The 22,793-nt window shown below is 41.2% G+C and overlaps 1 protein-coding gene across 3 annotated transcripts in view; it reads left to right on the forward strand.

Annotated features, from left to right (window-relative positions):
* The window catches only part of LOC131125708 (regulator of G-protein signaling 12-like), a 50,772-nt gene extending 31,283 nt beyond the window's left edge, over window positions 1-19,489 (forward strand). For 2 of the 3 annotated variants that reach the window (XM_058067510.2, XM_058067509.2), the window contains exons 8-18: window positions 1,236-1,418; window positions 1,493-1,643; window positions 3,684-3,772; window positions 3,893-4,084; window positions 4,682-4,755; window positions 4,857-4,983; window positions 5,092-5,188; window positions 6,565-6,620; window positions 6,819-6,927; window positions 7,993-8,472; window positions 18,290-19,489. In XM_058067510.2, the coding sequence (XP_057923493.2) occupies window positions 1,236-1,418; window positions 1,493-1,643; window positions 3,684-3,772; window positions 3,893-4,084; window positions 4,682-4,755; window positions 4,857-4,983; window positions 5,092-5,188; window positions 6,565-6,620; window positions 6,819-6,927; window positions 7,993-8,472; window positions 18,290-18,522 (1,791 nt within the window). In that variant the 3' untranslated portion in view covers window positions 18,523-19,489. Of the gene's footprint in view, window positions 1-1,235; window positions 1,419-1,492; window positions 1,644-3,683; window positions 3,773-3,892; window positions 4,085-4,681; window positions 4,756-4,856; window positions 4,984-5,091; window positions 5,189-6,564; window positions 6,621-6,818; window positions 6,928-7,992; window positions 8,473-18,289 lie in introns of those variants that run through there. The other variant, XM_058067512.2, reaches the window with a different exon arrangement.
* Window positions 19,490-22,793: the final 3,304 nt, after the last annotated feature.

Genomic DNA, 22,793 nt, shown 5'->3' on the forward strand with positions numbered 1-22,793 from the left:
AATTCTTCCCATTTTGGGCGCCAAAATCGGTTACTATGGTGGTACCCATTATGTCATTGTATGGTCATTTCATCTAGTACTTCGGCACGTGACAAAAAAAAAATTATAAGAAGAAAAAAATAATATTTAGAAAGGCAGGAAGTGAACAAATGTAACAGTTACTGATTGTAAAAGTACCAGATGGAGGGGTAGGATTTAATAAGCTTTGCTTCTTCCTACTCCTTTTGGACATGTGGAACTGTGAACTGATTATGTGATGCACTCAATTGTAATCTAATGCATGTTCAAATGAAATAAAACCATTACCATTACCATAAATTTATGAGAAAAAGGGTTTTGGAAAAAAATACTAGTATTTTTTATTTTTATTTTTATTTTTATTTTTATTTTTATTTTTATTTTTATTTTTATTTTTATTTTTATTTTTATTTTTATTTTTATTTTTATTTTTATTTAAAAAAAATCCCCCAATTTGTCACTAATACCTCCTCTGCCTTATAAGAGAACAAATATATTTTTAGTCATATTTATCAAAATACAGTGCAGTATTGGTTAATGGTTAGTATTGGTTGCAACTTTGGTTAAAAATCCACAAAGCTCTAATCTCTTTTTGTGCCAGGTTTCTTATATAAAGCGCAGGAATGACAGATATGCAAATTTTTGATTCAAAATCAACAAACCTGAACAGCACACATAAAGTGCATTATTTGTTGTTTGTCTTTTTTGGGAAGTTGGGGATTTTTCCATGTGCAGGAATGATTATTTGGCGTTTGTTTAATTCTTTTGCCAGCAGTTGGATTCTTCATAGATTATGCACACTTTTGATTCAAAATCAACCAACCTTAACAGCACACATAAAGGGCATTTTTTGTTGTTTGTCTTGATTATGATTATGATGATTATTTGATTGATTGTCAAATTATTTGGAATTCGATTCTATTGATCTTTGTAGATTCTGCACATTTTTGGTTGAAAATTAACAAATCTAACAACAATAAAAAACAGCAGTTTTTTGATAGATTTTTCAAGTGCAGGAATGATGATTATTTGGTGTTTGTTTAGTTCTTTTGCCAGGTTAATTTGTAGATTCTGCACATTTTGCGGTGAAAATCCACAAAGCTGCAGAGGGAAAATGGCTTTTTTGATGTTTGGTTTGCAGTCATCAGAGTATGATGCCACAAATAGCAAATAACACACCATTTACTCTATTTTTCACATCTTCTTTTTTTCCCCAGATCTTCAACCTGATGAAGTTTGACAGTTATTCCCGATTCCTCAAGTCATCACTTTATCAGGAATGTATGCACGCCGAGGTGGACGGCCTACCCTTGCCGGACCCCTACCAGATCCCCTGCAGTCCTGCGCCATCCAAACACAGCGCGAGCTCAGACCGTTCTACCCTTTCCACACCAAAGAAGGTACTTTTAAAGGAACAACAGACACGTTTTGCTATTAATCTAGCGATTTGAATGAAGGTGGTCTTACCTTGCAGGAAGCCAGGAAACAGAGGTCGGGGAGATCGCTTAATGAGGACAGCAAAGATGAAAGCGTAGACAAAAAACGCGGCATCTTCTTTTCGTGGTCCCGAAACCGGAGCTTTGGGAAGGGTCCCAAAAAGAAGGACATTGGAGACATCAACCTCGGTGAGTTTAACATACAACACAAGCTTCTTCAGCCAGCATAATGACCAGATTTGATTCTATCAACAAACTGCAATGCCACTTTTAAAAAGAAGCCCATCGGGACAGATTTTCTTCTTCTTTTGCCAGCACAAAAGCGCTATTAGATGCTGCACATTTAGCACACAAATCAACAAAATGCAATGCAAATTTGATGCAAGGCTGCATCTGCAGTATAGCCGAACTGTTATTTCTGCTTCTTTAGCCAGCACAATGACACCGTTTTAGCCTGAATTCTTCAGATTTGGGGTCAAAAAGAAGACAAAGCAATAGCAATTGAAAAAATATCTGCCAACATTATGGAAAAACTTATTTTCCTCTCTTGAGCCAGCAAAATTGTAAATTTAGCATGCTGTATTAGCATGTTTCAAAATAAGCCACCACTACATCTACAGCAAAACAGATTTCTCTACTTCTTTAGCCAGCACCAGAACACAGTTTTACCTCAGATTCTGCACATTTGTGGTTACAAAAAGAAGAAAATAATACGGCAACTGAAAAAATATATGTCAATATTATGAGAAAAAAATATTTTTCCTCTCTTTAGTCAGCAAAATTGCACTATTTGCACTCAGATTTAGCATGGTTTCTTATAATGTTTCAAAATAAGTCAATAAGTCACCACTATATATACACCAAAACAGATTTCTTTGCTTTTTTTGCCAGCACAGAACGCAGTTTTACCCTGGATTCTGCACATTTGGGGTCAACAAGAACAAAATCCAACACCACTTTCCAAAATATGTGCTTTGCAGAAAAACAATCTATTTTCTCTAGCAAATAGCAACAAGATTGAAAGATGAAATAAGCAGCAGTAGTAAAGTCAACAGATTTTTCAACTTCTTGAGCCAACATGAAAGCGCTACTTTATCCCAGATTCTGCACTTTGTGGGTCATCAACAGAAAGCAGTCCTGATTAACCTGTTACCACCATTGAAAATATGTTTCAGTGACTCGGGATTTGACTCTGACTTTTGTCTGACGACCTGAAAACGCTTGAAATTTTGAGTGTCCAGACCTTTTCCAGTGAGGGCCACATTATGAATGAAAAATGAAAGGATGCAATTTGGTAAAGATAGTGTAGATATGCTAAGAAATATTTCTACTTTTGTCTTAATTAATCCTCATAAACATTCCTCCCTTGATAGTTTGACTTTATTCCCACAATATGGTAACTTTTTCACCAACCTAATCTTGACCAAAACTTTGTTTTGGTTTATTTCTCATAATATTTAACTTAAAAAATGTTTTTTCTTGAATATTTCAACTCTATGCTACTAAAATGACATTATTTTTCCTCATAATATTAAGTTAATTTTCATAAAAGTGAGATGTTGTTTTGTCTTTGCTAGAATGTAATGTTTTTTTGTAATATTTTGACTTAAATGACAGCAGGTTTTTCCTTTTTTGCTGTTGTTTGGTGTCTACTTCAACTTTCTTCTTGTACATTTTCTTCTCATAATATTATTACTTAATTCCCATAGTCTGATAACTTTTTACCAACATAATTTTCCAATAATTTGCAATAAATTTTCATTATATGACATAATTTTTTAAAATGTATCTTTAACATTTAAACTTTGTGCTACCTGGCAGTGTTTTTTGTAAAACTTTCTAATATTCTGACCTTCTTCATGTACAATTACTGCAGATTTTTCTTTTTTGTTGGTGTTTTTCCATTTGTAGTTTTCCTGTTAAATTATATTTTTTTAAATGTGCGGCCGGCCAATAAAAAATAGCCGTTCTTTGGGCACCCCTGCACTTAACAGTACATATGACTTGTAAGAAGTCATTTTTTGTCTTGACTGGACTTTGACTTGGACGTGCATATCTTTGCTTGATACGTGACTCGAGATGAAGAACTTGGAAATTCCCTGAGACTTGCAAAACACTGACCCCAGAGGCCCCGAGCTGGACCCAAAGGCCCAGAGCTGGCCCCAAGCTGGCCCCAGAGGCCCCGAGCTGGCCCCAAGCTGGATGTGATTTTATGGTGTATGTGTGCAGACTATTGGGGCAGTAACGGTCGCCGTGAGTCCCAGGGCTCGTTGTCGTCTAGCACCAGCTTAGAGATGTCCACTTCCTGCAAGGTGGAGGTAAGATTGCACCATCGCCATGGCAACACACAGCCTACACTTTCTTCCTCATTGATCATCCCACTCGTACCCAGTATATATGTTTTTTATTTATCCAAGTCTCTCCTCAACGTTTCTTAGTCAGATAATCGCCACTCCGTTGGGGCGTGGGACCGCTCCTCCAAACACTGCAGCGTGACCCTGCCCGACGGCTCGTTTTCGTCCATCGTCCTCCGGCCCGGTGCCTCCATCAGGGATGTCCTCCAAGTTCTTTGTCACGGCATCAACGTCAACATCGCCGCTGTGGATCTTTTCCTGGCTGGAGGGGAGAAGGTGAGCTGATTAGTCTGTTCCGGGGTCAAACTGTGGCCACGGGCCTTGTTTTTGTCCGGTTAACACTGTTATGCTAAATGCTATTTACATTAGCATCTGATGCTACAAAGTAATCCATATTTCTTTAAAAATGCGACTACTGTCATTAAGACACAGAATTGTACTGAATAATAATAAAACATTTTTATTATTTCTCTTCAACCGAAGATAGTTTTCAAGTGTAACAGTACAACATAAGGAGCTTTACTTTTTTTTTCGGAATTAATTTTAACACTGGTAACAATCATTCTTGGATAAAAACTACTATGTCTCCTTGACTACATGTAATATCATATTTAAAGACATTTTTCTTGACTTGACTCAAATGCAGGTATAGTGGTAAATCATTTACTAGACAGGAGGCTTTTATAATACAATTAATGTATATAATAAATATTTTCCTATTTTCTTCATTTGTGGCTTTAATTTTTAGCAATACCATAAACAATAATGAATCAATTGTATTTTTTACTGGTAATAATATTTCATGAAATTCTATTTTTATATGCATTTTTCCACCTTATTATTCTTATTGGTGTATTATTTGTCCTAAAAAAGCCTTTAGTGTTGGACCAGGACTGCATGACCCTCAGCTCACGAGATTTGAGACTGGAGAAGAGGACCTTGTTTAGGTTGGAATCATCATTGCTACTATTTATTATTATTATTACGGTTATGATGATTATGATGACTATGACATTGATGTTGTGACATGCTGCGCTGTTGTCGTTAGGCTGGACCTGGTTCCCATTAACCGCTCTGTGGGTCTGAAAGCCAAACCCACCAAGCCCGTGACAGAAGTCCTGCGCCCCGTAGTGTCCAAATATGGCCTCCACCTCAGCGATCTGCTGGTGAAAATAGTAAGTACTTTGCAGGGTGGAGAGTCATCAAAGGTTGCAATGATCAAGCATTGGAGTACTACTGTGGAAATGTGAATACTTCAAAGGCTTGACTTTTCTTTGATTAAGAGCGGCGAGACGGAGCCTTTGGACTTGGGTGCCCCCATTTCAACCCTGGATGGCCTGAGGGTTGTGTTGGAGAGAGTCGACCCAGCTTCGACCAAAGGTGAGGCGCTAAATTGATTGAAATGCACACATTTCCCTAAATGATAAACAAATATTTATTGAAAATATATTATTGAATCCACCCTCGGCCATCTCTGTGTGGAGTTTGCATGTTCTCCCCGTGCATGCGTGGGTTTTCTCCGGGTACTCCGGTTTCCTCCCACATTCCAAAAAACATGCTAGGTTATTATTGTCCATAGGTATGAATGTGAGTGTGAATGGTTGTTTGTCTATATGTGCTCTGTGATTGGCTGGTGACCAGTCCAGGGTGTACCCCGCCTCTCGCCCGAAGACAGCTGGGATAGGCTCCAGCACCCCCGCGACCCTCGTGAGGAAAAAGCGGTAGAAAATGTATGAATGAATGAATATATTATTGAACTCATTCAATTTCAGCCATTTTTCAAAAGGCAATGCCTTCAGTGGCCGCCTTTTAGACCATTTTGGCACACAGAATATTGTGTTCGATGGCTACATCAGTGTTTCTCCATGATTCTCTGTCATGCCCTCCCACCAAGGGACAGACATGATTTGAAGTACCAGAAAAAAATAGTTCCTATTTATTTACAAGACTGAGCTTTAAACTGAAACCAGGAAAATGCAACAAAATGGAGAGTATACAAGCGTATGTTGAGTACTATAAATGTGTACATGTTGGCAGGCTGCGTTAAAATGAAAGCCTCTCGCGCCCCAACTATATCAACATAAACAAAAAGACCCAAAACATCCAAATAATAATTTGATTTAGGAATATACCACCATTCCCTATGCGCCATAAACCAGCGGCCTCATGCTAGGGCTTCCTCTTCCTGTTGTGTGTTTCTCCTTCCGCTCATGATCCCTTATTGCTCTCAAGCCTAATCCAGTGGTGAAGAGTTGCCTCAGCACCTCCTTTAGCCTCTTATGCAGGCAAAAAACGTATTAATGTTGGGATGGGGCTACATTTTTTGGTATTGAATGAGTTAATAATGTCTTACACTGTATTTGTACTGTAGTGCAAAAACATGCTCGGTTAATTGGCGACTCCAAATTGTCCATAGGCATGAATGTGAGTGTGAATGGTTGTTTGTCTATATGTGACCTGTTATTGGCTGGTGACCAGTCCAGGGTGTACCCTGCCTCTCGCCCGAAGACAGCTGGGATAGGCTCCAGCACCCCCTGCAACCCTCGTGAGGAAAAAGCGGTAGAAAATGAATGAATGAATGAATACTTAGACATGAATAGAATTGTTTAAAATAATAGTCGGCCGTAGTCAGCCACAAAATTCTTTTATTTATGAATGAATTATTATAATTGTGAATGAATTAATATTGATTTCATACATTACCACTGTGTTATTTCCGCTAACCCCGTTATGTTGACATTTGTCCTCCGAAACAGACAATAAATCCAAGCCGTTGAAAAGCCAACCACCAACCAGGAGTCTTTCTACAACGGTGAGACACGTTTGACCTTTCATCTTTCCTGATTGCGGGCCGTATTATTAACATGGTAATTAACGCTATTAACAAGAAAGCTAATGCTTCATGGTTTCTATTTCACCCTATTTCACCCGCTGACTAACTGGAGCAGCCAGACAAGCACTAGCGTTAGTTAACAGAGTATATTGTTATTTATTATCGTTGCATCTGCAGGGAGATGAGAGCCCAAAGGACTTTTCATTGAGAGCACCCAGCGGTGCCGACTCAGCACTTCTCCAGGAAAAGAGAAAACAGAAAAAGATAAATATAGATGAAGCCGAAGGTAAACTTTTAATCATTTTTTTCGTCTTTGCTTTGCTTTTGCTTTATCTCTGGGAACTCTTAAAGAACTACTGTCGCTTTTGCTGCGTACAAACTGTATTTTGTTTTCTCCAAAAACCAAAACTGCCCTCTTCCCGAAAACTCCTGTAAAAATATATACTCACATTTTATCCCACTTGGAAAGGAACTACAGCAGAACCTCGGTTAGCATCCAACCCGGTTAGCGTAGAACATTTAGGCCAGATCTTGCCTCGGTTTGCGTACATTCTCTGGTTAGCAAACAATTTGTTGTGTTATTAATACACAGCATGAGTCCAACTGTGTACTTGATGTATTTTTGAATGTCTTTGTTAGCATTTTTAGCTTGCTCATGAAGTGGGAGCCAGAAGTCGCCCTTCGCTAAAGTTTTACATGCACAAATCTATTCTAAATGCATATAGATGAGGAAGGAATGGCATGAATGAACTTGACCTGCGTCCAAGTGTTCCAAGGACACCATGTGGCAGTGAGACGCCTCACAGATACCACCTTCCTGTTTTGCAATGAGTTATTTCTCGAATTCAGTCATGTTTCTCACCTTCTTTATCAAGAACTCCAATTCAAGAAACAACTCACGTCTTTGGGATCAATCACGTCATCAATGAAGATAGAAGTAGCCTTAAATGTCCGTTTATCCCTTCCGTTCGTCATTTCTATGTATTTCTATGCGTTTCACATCGTTTTCCGCATGTCAAACAATCATTGTAAAACTCTAAAAACGTGTTTTGTGTTAATATTTCTGGCTTTCTGGAACCAATTCATTGATTCAAAAACAGGTTAGCATCCGTTTGGGTTAACGAGTTAATGACAATAACCGAGGTACCACTGATGTATGATATAAACTTTTGATATTTTGGAAATTGTAACCCTTTAAAGACCAGCGAGTTTACATATGGCAACTGTTATTATTGAAAATTAACAATCATTTCGAGTATTTGTTTATGTCATCGTGATTATTATTATTAGGCCCTGAGTCGGATCATTGTTGAGGACAAGATCAGAAAATTAATGCCGGATGTTTTTGTAGAATTCTTCGAGCTACTGAGCCGGGCACAGAGCACCCGAGCCAACGACCAACGCGGACTACTCACAAAAGAAGACCTGGTGCTTCCGGACTTCCTCCGCCTGGTCCCACTGCCGACCTCCACCCCGACCAGAGGCCCCGGCCCCCGCTCTGAGAGCTTAGACTCCCACCTTGGCTCCAACGGACACTCCGCGGCACCCAAGCGGTGCCTGATGCCCCCCGTGGGCCGCCACACGCCGTTCGGCTACCACCTGTCCCCGATCCAGCGGCCGCCCATCTCGGATGCTCGGCCGGGCCTTCATACTGTGGAGGAGGACGCCCACGCCGACTTGACCCTCGTGGGGGAGGGTGACATTAACAGCCCTAACAGCACCTTGCTGCCGCCGTCGCCATCTCCCATGCCGTCCCTGGAGGGGAGCCTGCCTGAGGCCAATTTCACTCCGCCGCCGCCACCCTGCCCCCAGTCGCAAGAGTCCACTTCAGGTATTTGTTCATAATACGCCCACACCACCCCCAATATGACCACCCCTTGTGCACTTTAATGACAGTCCTCTCAGCATGCCAGTTGGTTCATCCGACGTGTTGATGAAATCTTGTAAATAGAAACATGTGACTAAACGTGCAACAAAAGGTTTGCGCATTTGGGATTGGTAGATGAGGTTTGTTTTTTGTAACATTAAATTGAATGCCGTCCCACAGCAGTGTGTTGTGACGAACTTGCTGATGCACACTCCACGTGACTGTGGCAAGAATCATTGTTACTAATAATAATAAATATACAGTCATCCTTCGTTTATGACGCTTCATTTGTTCCAGACCCCAAAACTGAATATTTCTGCATAGAAAGCCTGTTTCCCCTCTACTTAATACAGTTTAACATAATTAGAACCCACTTGACATGAAATAACACCCCTATAGTCACCTTTACCAGAGAAACTAAGACATAAATAAGATAACATAGACTCACATAGTGTGTGTCACGGTAAATTTGTTCCCTGGGGGACCTTAGGGGTGGGCGGACAGATTTAGCTTGTCATGGGTTATGGCCCCTGTTATGGGTTATGGTTGTGGTTATTATGATTAGTGATTATTATGTTTGTTGTGAGATCATTTAAACCTAGTGCATTTCTCACCAAACAATTACTGACACCTAGTGGCCAGTGTAGAGTACTGCATTCACAATTGGAACACTTTGTAAGCCTTGTATTTGTATTTTTCTTCATTTAGCAATGTTTATTGAAAGTGTTTAATTTAAGCCAAACAATTAAACAATTAAATTAAATTATATGTAACTTAATCTAATTTAATCTAATCTAATTCTTAAACTTTTCAATTTAATTTGATTTAATTTAAAAGTTTCAGAATTTAATTTAATTTCAAAGTTTAAGAATTGAATTGAATTGAATTGAATTGATTTGATTACGGGCCACATCCAAACACAAATCAGCCATCATTTATTCATGAGTTATTTTCTGAAAAAAAAACCATGTTCTTACTGTGATGTAGATGTAGAAGTGGGAGGCCTGTACAACATAAAGCTGTGATGAGTTCTCTCCTACGGTGCTTTTGGACACCATTTGACTGTTCTCTGGCAAGAAGCATCGTTACATATCAACATAAAATGAAGATGACATTTTCTGTTGTCACAGTCAATTTCACGCTTTGTGGTCAGCAGATTGGTCACACACACCGCTGCAGGACGCCATTCCACTACTCCGTGGCGAGAATTAGAAATTTGATAAATAAACAACAGCAAAAAACTGTAGCGACAGTGAGACGACACATACTCTATTTACAATCCTAAGGCCAAACTTCCAAATCATTCCAGAACGCGTGCTTGCTGACTGAGCAAATAAGCTGTGTGGCGCACATCATCACACGCGTGCCGATACAATTATCCACAGAAAAGCTGATACTGATATCAACCATTAACTCATTTTTTCCCCGATACTATCCGACATTTCTAATTGGACACCTGTGTTCATCAATATAGTCATGTATTGGATGGACCATGACGTGTGCATCGCCTTTTTTTAATCGCCCACACACACTTATGGGAAGTGGGGAACGGGATAGTGGTGGGTATTGCCTCCATTGCATACACTAAATGTTGGCAGCTCAGTTACTAGCAAACACACTGCTGTGGGACGGCATACCATTCCTCCTTGGCAAGAATTGGCATTGTTACAAATACATATGCAACAAAACAGCTCTGAAAATGTTTATAGTACATGAAGTCTCTGTTGTTACAATAAATTGGACATCACACACTGCTGTGGGATGGCATTACACTCCGCTTAGGTATATTATTAGAAAGATATATTAAAGAAAACTTCCCAAATGAACATTTTCTGTTGTAAAAGTGGGCTAAATTTTACACTGTTCCACCGCATGGTCACAAACACACTGCTGTGGCACGACATTCCACTTCTCTTTGGCAAGAATTGGCATTGTTATAAATAAATACACAACAAAAAGTTTGGAAAAATGTGAATAGTAGATGAAGTCTTTGTTGTGACAGAATATTGGACTCCACACACTACTGTGGGATACTGTTACTCTTTTTCAGGTAAAAAAAAAAAAGTAATAAAAATAAACATAACAAAAAACTTCACAACTGAAAATTTTCTGTTGTAAAAGTGGGCAAAATTCGACATTGTTCCACCGCACTGCATGGTCACAAACACACTGTTGTGGGACGACATTCCACTTCTCTTTGGCAAGAATTGGCATTGTTATAAATAAATATACAACAAAAAGTTTGGAAAAATGTGAATAGTAGATGAAGTCTTTTGTTGTGACAGAAAATTGGACACCACACACTGCTGTGGGATGCTGTTACACTCTTCCAGGGTAAAAAGTATTAATAAAAAAAAACATAGCAAAAAACTTCACAAATGAACATTTTCTGTTGTAAAAGTTGGCTAAATTTGACACTGTTCCACAGCACTGCATGGTCACAAACACACTGCTGTGGGACGAAATTCCACTTCTCTCTGGCAAGAATTGGCATTGTTATAAATAAATATACAACAAAAAGTTTGGAAAAATGTGAATAGTAGATGATGTCTTTGTTGTGACAGAAAATTGGACTCCACACACTGCTGTGGGATGTCGTTACACTCTTCCAGGGTAAAAAGTATTAATAAAAAAAACATAGCAAAAAACTTCACAAATGAACATTTTCTGTTGTAAAAGTTGGCTAAATTTGACACTGTTCCACAGCACTGCATGGTCACAAACACACTGCTGTGGGACGAAATTCCACTTCTCTCTGGCAAGAATTGGCATTGTTATAAATAAATATACAACAAAAAGTTTGGAAAAATGTGAATAGTAGATTAAGTCTTTGTTGTGACAGAAAATTGGACTCCACACACTGCTGTGGGATGTCGCTACATTCTTCCAGGGTAAAAAGTATTAATAAAAATAAACATAGCAAAAAACTTCACAAATGAACATTTTCTGTTGTAAAAGTTGGCTAAATTTGACACTGTTCCACACTGCATGGTCACAAACACACTGCTGTGGGACAGCATTCTTCTTCTCTTTGGCAAAAATTGGCATCGATACAAATGTGTGTATAGTAGATGAAGTCTGTGATACTGTGACAGTAATTTGACACCACACACTTCTGTGGGATGGCATTCTACTCCTTGGCAAGAATGAACATTGTTATAAATAAATATACAACAAAAAGCTTGGAAAAATGTGATTAGCATTGCTACCAACAAACAAAGAAACGTAATGGGCACTGTGTACAATATTTGCTCTCTCTCACACACACACAGACACACACTGCTGTGAGACGGCATTGCATTGCTTCTTATCCACGAAAGGTTGGGAATGATCAGTTTGTTAGTGTATTTCTTAGTCGTAACCGTGCTTCTTGCCAATAAATGCCACAACCTGGTCACACACACCGCTGTGGGATGACCCCTCATTCTAGCAAACACAAATTGTTGCAACTTTTTTGTATTTTTCTGTGCTGTCAGTGACTATGTTGGATGGAATAAGCCAGTTGGAGGTTTGGTGGATATAAGGATGAGGTAAATGAGCCATGTTGCTATGCACCATGTTACTTGGTGGATATATAATAAACCTTCCTATTGGATACGACGCTCGTTTGTCTTTTTGCAGCCCCCCCACCCGCCTCTGCATGTCTTGTTTTTTTTTTTGCAGCGTAGCTTTTCCGCCCACGTCTCGGTGTCGTTGCTGCATGCATGTCTTGAATGCTGTGAGGAGTAATAAGCTGGTGGTGGTTTTGGAGGGGGATTCTTGCGGGCTGTGTGGGTGCTGCTGCCAGAATGTGCTGGTGTGTTGAGACGTAATGGGGAGAATGCAGCGTCTTTTTCTGTGGTTGAGGTGGTTTTTCTTTGCTGTTTATTTGCTTATTATAAAATGTGCCCGGATGCTGTTGCAGGGCAAAAAGTATTATTCTAAAATTATTGTAATATATTTATGATCAGGAAATATCTATATTTATTTATAGGATATGTTGATTTTATCTTTCATGAATAAAAAGGTTTTGTTTAATACTTGACTGCTAATAAATAACAATTACAATTGTACATAAATGTATTGTATTGTAGTCATGTATTCATTTTAATGCTATTTCTAAACACAAACATTGCGGTGCTCTGTTGTTGAATAAATAAATAAAAATAACACAATATAAATTATTTTAGTAACGTATTTGTGCAACTTGTACTTGATCTGTATGACTTAAAAACTCTATATTTAAAAATGATTACCAGACAAACTATTTGTACAATTAAAGGCCTTCTTTCTAATAAATATTTTACCTTGAATAAATATATCCTGTTGCTAGGTAGAGATTAGCACCAAACACAATGTTTATATAAATAGACTCATCTTACTGCTTATTTTTCCGAATGCGCCCAAAGTCATTTTAAAGCAAAGCATTGGCCTCTATCCTTCCCCGGTCGCCACGGCAACCATATTTTTATCTCCCAAGTTGACGGAGCTCCAGATAGAAAGTGCCGCTACACACATTCGCGATCATAACTCATTTGAATTGTTCGTACAAATAAGGCTAATCAAGCTGTAAAGCTGCATCCATCACTGTGCCCACTAGAGGGAGACAAAACACCATGTAACACGTGACACTCTAGCCGCCTGTTTTTCTATCAAATAAGTACATTTGATTGAAAATGTAAATAATGCATAATTGAATAAAACTGCAGATTCCGATTTTTGTATTTGTTGATACTAATAACAAATAATAAAATAAAACCTAAATAAAGTTTTTTTGTTTTTTTTTTACAAAAATTAAAAATACATAACGACACCTTGTTCTTTGATTCCCAGCATTTGGACCTCAGTAAAGAAAGTTTAGACATCCATGGATTAGTTCTACACCCTTCTGTGCCGAAATGAGTCGTTTGTCATCTCTACATGCAAAAAAATTATACTATGCTAGATAAGAAAATGTCAAACAAAAATATATATTAATTCATTTTCTACCGCTTATCCTCACAAAGGTCGCGGTTGCTGGAGCCTATCCCAGCTGTCTTCGGGCAAGAGGCGGGGTTCACCCTAGACTGGTGGCCAGCCAATCACAGGGCACCTATAACATGCAAACTCTACACAGAGATGGCCGAGGGTGGAATTGAACTCCGGTCTCCTAGCTGTGAGGCCTGCACGCTAACCACTCGGCGGACGTGCAGCCCATGCCACAGCACTCAATAGGAAGGGGGCAAAGACTTTTTCACACCACTGTATCAAGGTCTCAACCAATGCAGGCTCATCCAGTCGCCTGTCAGAAGTCAGCCGTGATGCATTCACTGTCTCAGAAAGTTGGATCATTTTAACACTTTTCTAAAATTTTCATTTTAGAAAAGTATTCTTATTCATATTATTTTGGATATTCGACTTTCCTCCCAAAGTCCAGAGTTTGTAGCTTTGGCGTAGCTGTTGTTGGCCTTGCTAACCGTTTGTTTAGATGCTTGGTCCTCCGATGGCATGTTCAGTTTGTGATATTTTATTCATCTCTGCAAGGATTGCCCCTTGAAATTGTCATTTTGCAGAAACGGTTAGCGGCTGTGTAACTATTTTGACAGAGAAATCAAATAATATAAAAAGAATTCATTAAATACAAAAAAATATACTGTAGTACAATGGAACCTTGGTTAGCGTCATTAATTCTTTCCAGAAGGTCCGACTCTAACCAAAACGGATGTTAACCCAATCCATTTTTCCCATAAGAAGTCACATAAATGTTACCCCCCCAAAAAATAATGCATTTATTAAAAACAGAAAAATATACAAACTTTTTCAGTGCTTTGGTTCCGATTTTCTACAATAAAAGCTCTGATAAAACATTCCACTGTTCTCAAATATCTTAATTTTTATTTTTCTGCACTAAATAAGATGAAAAATAAATAAACAAATCAAGAATAAAGAAAATCAATCAATCAGTAATAAATAAATATAATAATAAAACGGCAAATAATAAAAACTTAAGAAACCACATATAGTTGGTGGGTAGACAAATTATTTTTTTCAGATTAAAATGAACAAAGCATTATTAGAGCCCTGTAGACATGACAAAACACGACTATAGTCACATTTATACTCTTTTTATTTACAACATATTGCGCAACTGCAGGGTCTTGAGACACATGCTAACTCGCAAACTAGAGAGCAAGCGACCTAAACGGTAGCCTTCAAGTTATTTCCTTTAAACTTAAATAGCCAAAAACGTACCACTTCCACACGGATAGGGAGGATAACTATTAAGTTATTTAACCTTTAACATGAACAATAATCAAACGTAATAATTTTTTCTGGGTACATGATACAATACAGCATCCATATCAAACTTGCGCGGGCCGCACTAACATTAAACTTTCATATCAAGGCGGGGGCCTCAAACTAGTGTCCTGTGGGCCACATTTTGCCCACGGGCCGCGTGTTTGAGACCCCTGATTTACTGGCTTTTCTCACCTCAATACTGCAACCCAAATTGGAACCAAAGAAAGTTGCAAGTGGAGAAGCTGAAAAACACAATTGAATTCAAGAATTCAGTCATGGCAAAACAGGAAGGTGGTGTCCGTTTCATTCACCATTTATATGCATTTTACGTTGCTTTATGTAAGTCAAACTAGAATTAAAAATCGTGTTTTTGATAGATTTTATAGATGGGTGATGTAACCGGCTGCCATTTTTAGCACTAGCCAGGAAGGACCTGGACTCCGAGTGTATTAGTAACACTGTACTCAAAGGTTAGCTAATGCTGTGATGCTGTGAAATGAAGAAGCTAGTGATAAACTGACCCCTATGACATGTCAACACAGGAGTCTCCCCAGACTCAAAGATGTGAATCACTTGTAAACACAGCTGATTGACCGCCTACCAGCCGGGGAATGTTGACACAAGACGTGTGCTCGAATTGCGTAACATCTTGGCTAGCTGTGGCAGCGCGGTTGTGCCATATTTGGTCGTACAAACCACAGCAGGAAGTGATTTGGGGATGCCGGTATGTAGCACAGCACTTGTGAGCGAGCGCATACTTTCACTTAGGTGCTGACAGAAGTCCACTCTGTCCACTCTGGACACTCTGGACAACATTTTGCTGAAGACAGTCCGAGGAGACTCTTATTTTGAAAGCTTTCACTTTGTGTGTGTGTGTTGCATCGCCTCACATTCTCTCAGCTGCTTTTGGTGTTCATGTTGTTGCCAGATGTTAGTAAAGATTTAGGAGACGTGTGGAAGCCCCGATGTTCAGTTATCTCCACGGACAGAAATTATTAGTATCAACCGTTTCACTTTTTCCTTTTACATGATGCCTTTTTTGTCGATTTTTCCACTTTTGCTGGGTTTTTGTGTATTTTATTTCTTTAATGAGCCACATTAGACAAATGGCCTCCTCACTGCTCCTCAGTTTGGACACCCATGTGTGTTTTTTCCAGGAAGGCGATGTGCACTCCACAGAGGTGGAGTCCACTCCTGTTTGTTGTATTTGTGTTTGTATTCCATGACAGAATAAATGCAAGAAACACTTAAATGCCCCTCCATGAATCACCACCTTATCGTGGTGGGGGGGTTTGAGTGCGCGAGTGATCCGAGGAGCTATGTTGTCGGGGGCTATATGCCCCTGGTAGGGTCTCCCAAGGCAAACAGGTCCGAGGTGACAGGACAGACCAAGAGTGATTCAGAAGACCCATATGATTGAAAACAAGAGGAGGAACTGTACCCCGCCCAGATGTGGGATACCGGGGCCTCACCCTGGAGCCAGGCCCGGGGGAGGGGCTCGCAGGCAAGCGCCTGGTGGTCGGGCCTTCACCCGTGGAGCCCGGCCGGGCCCAGCCTAAAGAAGCCACACGGGATCTCCCCCTCGTAGACCCACCACCTACGGGGGCAAGCATAAGGGTCCGGTGCATTGTGTGTTGGGTGGTGGTCAAGGGCGGGTGCATGGGCGACCTGGTCTTCGGCGGCCAAATCTGGTTCTTGGGACATCGCCCGGACGCCTCCCTGGTGAGGTGTTCCGGGCATGCCCAGCCGGGAAAAGGCCCCGGGGCAGACCTAGGACACGCTGGAGGGATTATGTCTCACAGCTGGCCTGGGAACGCCTTGGTGTCCTCCCGGTGGAGCTGGAGGATGTGGCCGGGGACCGGGAAGTCTGGGCTTCCCTACTAAGACTGCTGCCCCTGCGACCCGGACCCGGAAAATGGATGGATGCACACCCATACTTGCTAAAGCTAGCAACAGTGTTGCTAATGATGGACACGGATGTCTTCTATGTATGAGGTGTGTTATGAATCGAATTCATCAACAGAAGCGCTCAGGGATTAATGGTGTGGACGTGACCCAACATCCACTTGGGTTGATCTGATAAATCTGGGGAAAAGTAAACAACATCCGCACATTACGCTCTGACGCAGTCTAAGGTGCATCCACAGATACAGCCACCCATGGGGCCCTGTCACCGGTTCTGTCCGAGAACCACCCGGAGTTCCTTAAGGCCCTGGATGCCGTGGGCGTATCTTGGTTCACATGGCCCTGCAGCATCCTGTGGACATGGGACAGTACCTCTGGATTGGCAGACCAGGGTGGTGGTCGCCCTTTTTAAGAAGGGGGCCGGTCGGGGGGGGGGGGTGTTCCAACTTTCGTGGAATCACACCAAAGGTTTCTTCGGGGTCCTTGTCCTGGTATCGGACCAGCTAAATAAGGCGGTTTGTTGCCTGGATGACCGGTGTCAGAGTTTGGTTCGCATGGTCGGCAATAAGTCCGCCACGGCTTCCCTTTGTCACCCATTCTGTTCATGACTTTTATGGACAGAATCCCTAGACACAGCCAGGGTGTTGTGGTGACACCAGCCATGTTGTTTGGTCTAGAACAGGGGTGCTCATTAAGTCGATCGCGATCTACCGGTCGATCGCGGAGGTGGTACTGGTCGATCGCGGCGTGACTTTAAAAAAATATCATCCTAGCATCAATGCCGTCACTTGATTGATATCCAGGGCAGCCATTCAGATGACAACTGAATGTTGCCCTTCGGGTGACCAATCAAATCAAACAACGTCTCTAAGTGCAGCAGAACTTACGATGTCAGCCTATCATCCGTCCCCGTTACTTGATTGACATACAGGACAACCAGTCAAATGACAACTGAATTTTGACCTTAAGGTCACCGCTCATGCGTAAACAACGATGCAAAGTGCTAAGCTAGTCGGCGAATTGCGTCATATTTTAAGCCCTCGCTAAAGTTTATGGTCACTAAAATGAGTGAAGTAGCTGGACCAAGTAAAAAGGCAAAAACATATCACTTCCATACGGAATGGGAGGTGGACTTTTTTTTTCACAGTGTCTTTTTCGAAGTGCGTTTGCCTGGCTAACCTGGCTATGAGCAGCTACTGTCCGGACTATGCATCCCTGGCTGATTCAATTCAGTGCAAGTCATCAAAGTAAACTCAGGTAATTACAAAAAATGTTAATAGTTAATTATGTGTGTTTTGCAATATTGGCTCATTTGGTTATGTAAGGTACATCAACATACATTGTACGTACAAATAATCCTCAATACATTCGAAAATAAATAGATGTTTTGCATTTTTGTAGTGGGTAGATCATTTTGACTGAGTCATTTTAAAAGTAGCTCGTATGCTGAAAAAGTGTGAGCACCCCTTGTCTAGAGACAGTGCCACTGAGGAAAAGACAGGAAGCAGAACTGGAGGTGGCAGAGATGAAGATGCTGAGGTTCTCATTGGGAGTGACCAGGATGGATAGGATCAGGAATCAATCTAATTGTATTTTCTGTCTTTGTCGTGTTTTTCAGCGGCTAGCAAAGCGCTGCCGGAGGACGTGAGGGACGTGGAGGGCGTCCAGCTGGAGGACTCGGAGGGAGCGTCCCAGCCCGAGGACTCGGAGCTCAGCCTGAGCTTTCAGGGTTACGTCGCTGAGCTGCGTCAGGTTCAGAGCAAAATGAGGAACACCCGCATTCCGCACGGGGGACAGCAAGACGACGACACGGACTGTAAGGCGGACATTTTTAAGGCCACCGTCGTCTAAGCGGGACCCTCCTTTGACTCTACTGCTGCACTTTGACCCCCCCCCCCTCCCTCCCCACATATTGTAGATGTGATACTTTCATGTTGCTTTGATGTCATAGCAAGTCAGGAACGACTTAAAAAAATAGTACAAGAAAGATAATTCTTTTCCCGGGAAATGAAGTTGGACACTTGATTAGGTACAAGCACTGATTCGAGTTGGTCTGCTTTGTTTTTCTCACTGTGGTGGTCTTTCTTTTTTCCTAACATTCCTCCTCTCCTGTAGCCCAAAAACAAAAGAAGGAAATACAGGAAGCAGCTTAAGAATAAAACCACAACAAAAATAAATGTTATGAAATCAAGACGATGTTTTTAAAAAAAATTTCTTGTCCATCTGTACTGCAGTTTTTAGTTTTTTATTGTTTGGTTTTTAAATATGACTGTTGTTAGTTAATTTTATTATTGGATAATTTGGCTTTCATGAGCAGCTTTAAATTGTTATCTGTTTTGTAAATATTTTTATTTATCATTTTTGTTCATTTTGTATCATTTTATTGTTTCTTGATCAATTTCATTTCATTTTTGTTTTTATTGTTAAAGTTTGTTTCTTACTATTTTTGTTCTGTTTATCCACATTTTTTGTTGATTTAATTATTTTATTGATTGAATTATTATTTGTATAAATCTTTGAATTTTTCTTTAGTTTTATTTTCTTTGTTAGTTTATTTTGTTCCATTATTGATTTTGTGTTCATTTCACGTCATTCTGCTTTTATGGGTTCATAATTGTTGTATAGTTTATAAATGATTTTATTAGAATTGAGCAACGTTGTCAAAGCGTATCTAAAACATTCCCTTTAAGAGCGTTGTATCTCTTGGCTGTTTACATTTTTATATATAGGATGATCATTTCAGAGAAGTATTTCCTGTCTTGGAATATTCCACATGATGGTACTGTTATTGTACTTCCTGCTTCTGTGGTTGTTGATTAAAAAAACAAAAACTTCCAATGGCTTGAACTCATTTTTGTCTGCCTAAAATGAGCCAACATTCTTGTTGTGAATTCTCACCATGGTTACGTTTCTTTGTGGTCACATTCATCCATCCACCCATCCATCCATCAATTCATCCATCTGCCCATCCACCCATCCGTCCGTCTATCCACGCATCCATCCAATCTTCCAGCCAGCCATCAATCCATCCGTCTGTCCGTCTATCCATGCATCCATCCATCCACCCATCCGTCTATCCACGCATCCATCCATCCACCCATCCGTCTATCCACGCATCCATCCATTCATCCATCAACTCATTCATCATCAACCTATTCATCCAGCCTGTCATGCATCCATTCATCCATCTGTGCATCCACACATCCATCCGCCCGTCCATCTATCCATCCATTCATCCACCCATCCATTCATTCATCCAGCCAGCCATCCATTCATCCATCCGTTCATCCACCCATTTGTCTATCCACGCATCTATCCATTCAACCACGCATCCATCCATCCATTCATTCATCCATCCACCCATTCATCCAGCCTGCCATGCATCCATTCATCCACCCATCCATCCATCTGTTCGTCCGTCCGTCTGTCTATCCACCACGCATTCTTCCATTCATTCGTCCATCCATCCACGCATCCATGCATTCATCCATCAACCCATTCATCCAGCCTGTCATGCATCCATTCATCCATTCATCCATCCATCCACCCATCCATTCATTCAGCCAGCCATGCATTCATCCATCCGTTCATCCACCCATCCATCTGTCCATCCATCCGTCTATCCACGCATCCATCTATTCATCCATCCACGCATTCATCCATCCATCCATTCATCCATCCAGCCTGCCATGTATCCATTCATCCATCCATTCACCCATCCGTCTGTCCATCCGTCTATCCACGCATTCTTCCATTTGTACATCCGTCCATCCATCCATGCATTCAATCCAACCATACATGCATCCATCCATCTAGCCATCTATTTAACCATTCATCCATCCATCCGTCCATCCATCCACGCATCCATCCACTCATCCATGCATCCATCCATGCATGCATTCGTCCATCCACCCACCCACGCATCCATCCACTCATCCATGCATCCATCCATGCATGCATTCGTCCACCCACCCACCCACCCATCTTCCTTACATCCATCCGTCCGTCCGTCCATCCATGCATTCATCCATGCACGCATCTATGCATCCATCGACCCATTCATCCATCCTGCCATGCATCCATTCATCCATCCGTCCATCCACCCATCCATCCATTCGTCCATCTATCCATGCATCCATCCATCCATCCATCCATCTGGACATGATGCCCGGGCCACCTCAACTGGCTCATCTCCATGTGAAGAAGCAGCGGTTCTACTGTGAGACTGTCCCATGTGACCAAGCTCCTCGGCCCCACCAATCGTAAGAACTCCTATGGCCGGTCTTGGTGGAAGAAATGCCACAGGGCACACGAGTAACGTGCCGCAGAAGTTCTTTGTCATGTCACACAAACTCGACGGGTGCTTCCGTTTTGTTCAGGTTAGACAAACGTACTCAGTGTGCATGTCTTCACGCGTCACCCCCATGGCCAAGGTGTGTCAACGCACGTTCAGATATTTCGTACATCCTCCATGTGTGTTGAGAACTTACCCCATCAAGGTCACTACAACTGTATTTGCGGAACGGCAAAAATTGCACAACCAAAAATTCATAATTCCGGTTGTGACCTCGGCTTTAGAGTTCAGGAGACCCAAGATAAGGTGAAACCACAACACGAACAAGACCAAGAAACAGAATGTTTCACATGAGATAGCGACCTCGTTCCTGCCGACGCTGCACCGAGCTCACATTCGCTCACGTTTTGTCTGCATGGAAAAAGTTTGAGAGCCTTCAGTTCAGCTCATGAAAGAGCTGTGTTCGTGTCATCATTAAAGGTGTCAACATTATTTCTGTCACTTGTAGTCATCAGTAACATCTGGCTGCTCCTCCACCTGGCCGCTCAACGGGGTTGGTCACCATCTGGACCTACGTTCTTCCAGATGGTGGAAATTAGAGGTTTGATGATGACACCGCAGGGACGGGACGTAGCGTGTCCGTCCAATGTATGGCTGGTCAGACCATAAAGACCACTGCACCACTACATACCACCACTACCACCACTACACTACCACCACTACACTACTACACTACCGCCACTACACTACCACCACTACACTGCTACACTACCACCACTGCACTACCACCATTACACCACTACACTACCACCACTACAGTACCACCACTACACTACTAAGCTACCACCACTACACTACCACCATTACACCACTACACTACCACCACTACACTACCACCACTACACTACCACCACTACCACCACTACACTACCACCACTAGACTACTACACTACTGCCACTACACTACCACCACTACACTACTACACTACCACCACTACACTACCACCATTACACCACTACACTACCACCACTACAGTACCACCACTACACTACTAAACTACCACCACTACACTACCACCACTACAGTACCACCACTACACTACTAAACTACCACCACTACACTACCACCACTACACTACCACCATTACCCCACTACACTACCACCACTACACTACCACCACTACACTATCACCACTACACTACTAGACTACAACCACTACACTACAACCATTACACCACTACACTACCACCACCACACTACCACCACTACACTACAACCATTACACCACTACACTACCACCACCACACTACCACCACTACACTACCACCATTACACCACTACACTACCACCACTACACCACTACATTACCACCACTAACCACTATACTACCACCACCACACTCTCCAAGATGGCCAAGAGTACCAAGAGTACAAGATACAGCAAATTAGGATTAGGATTTTTATGACGTACGTACAAACTAACAATATTTTAGTCACACCATAATGATGCTATTTTGTCCTTTTCATCTTCTCTTTCACTAAAACTCAAGTTAGGGCAGTGTTACTATTTGTGTATTTGTGTTTTAGTCATGAAAAGCAACATTAATATTTGTCTTAAATAAGCCCAACATCGAACTGGATAAAAAAATGACAATTTTGATAAAGAAAAACTCAAGAAAAAGAAGAAAGAAGTTTGATAAAACGAACATGTAAAAAAGATGCTACATGCTAATGTTAGCATGATATAGCATGGATAATAGCACAAGTGAATGATGATGAACTGAATGATTGGATCGGGATCGCGACCAAGTCAGGATGCTTATGTAAG

The sequence above is a fragment of the Doryrhamphus excisus genome, linkage group LG2 (assembly GCF_037039965.1).
Source record: "Doryrhamphus excisus strain RoL-2023G ecotype Guam linkage group LG2, RoL_Dexc_Guam_v1.1, whole genome shotgun sequence".
Lineage (NCBI taxonomy): Eukaryota > Metazoa > Chordata > Actinopteri > Syngnathiformes > Syngnathidae > Doryrhamphus > Doryrhamphus excisus.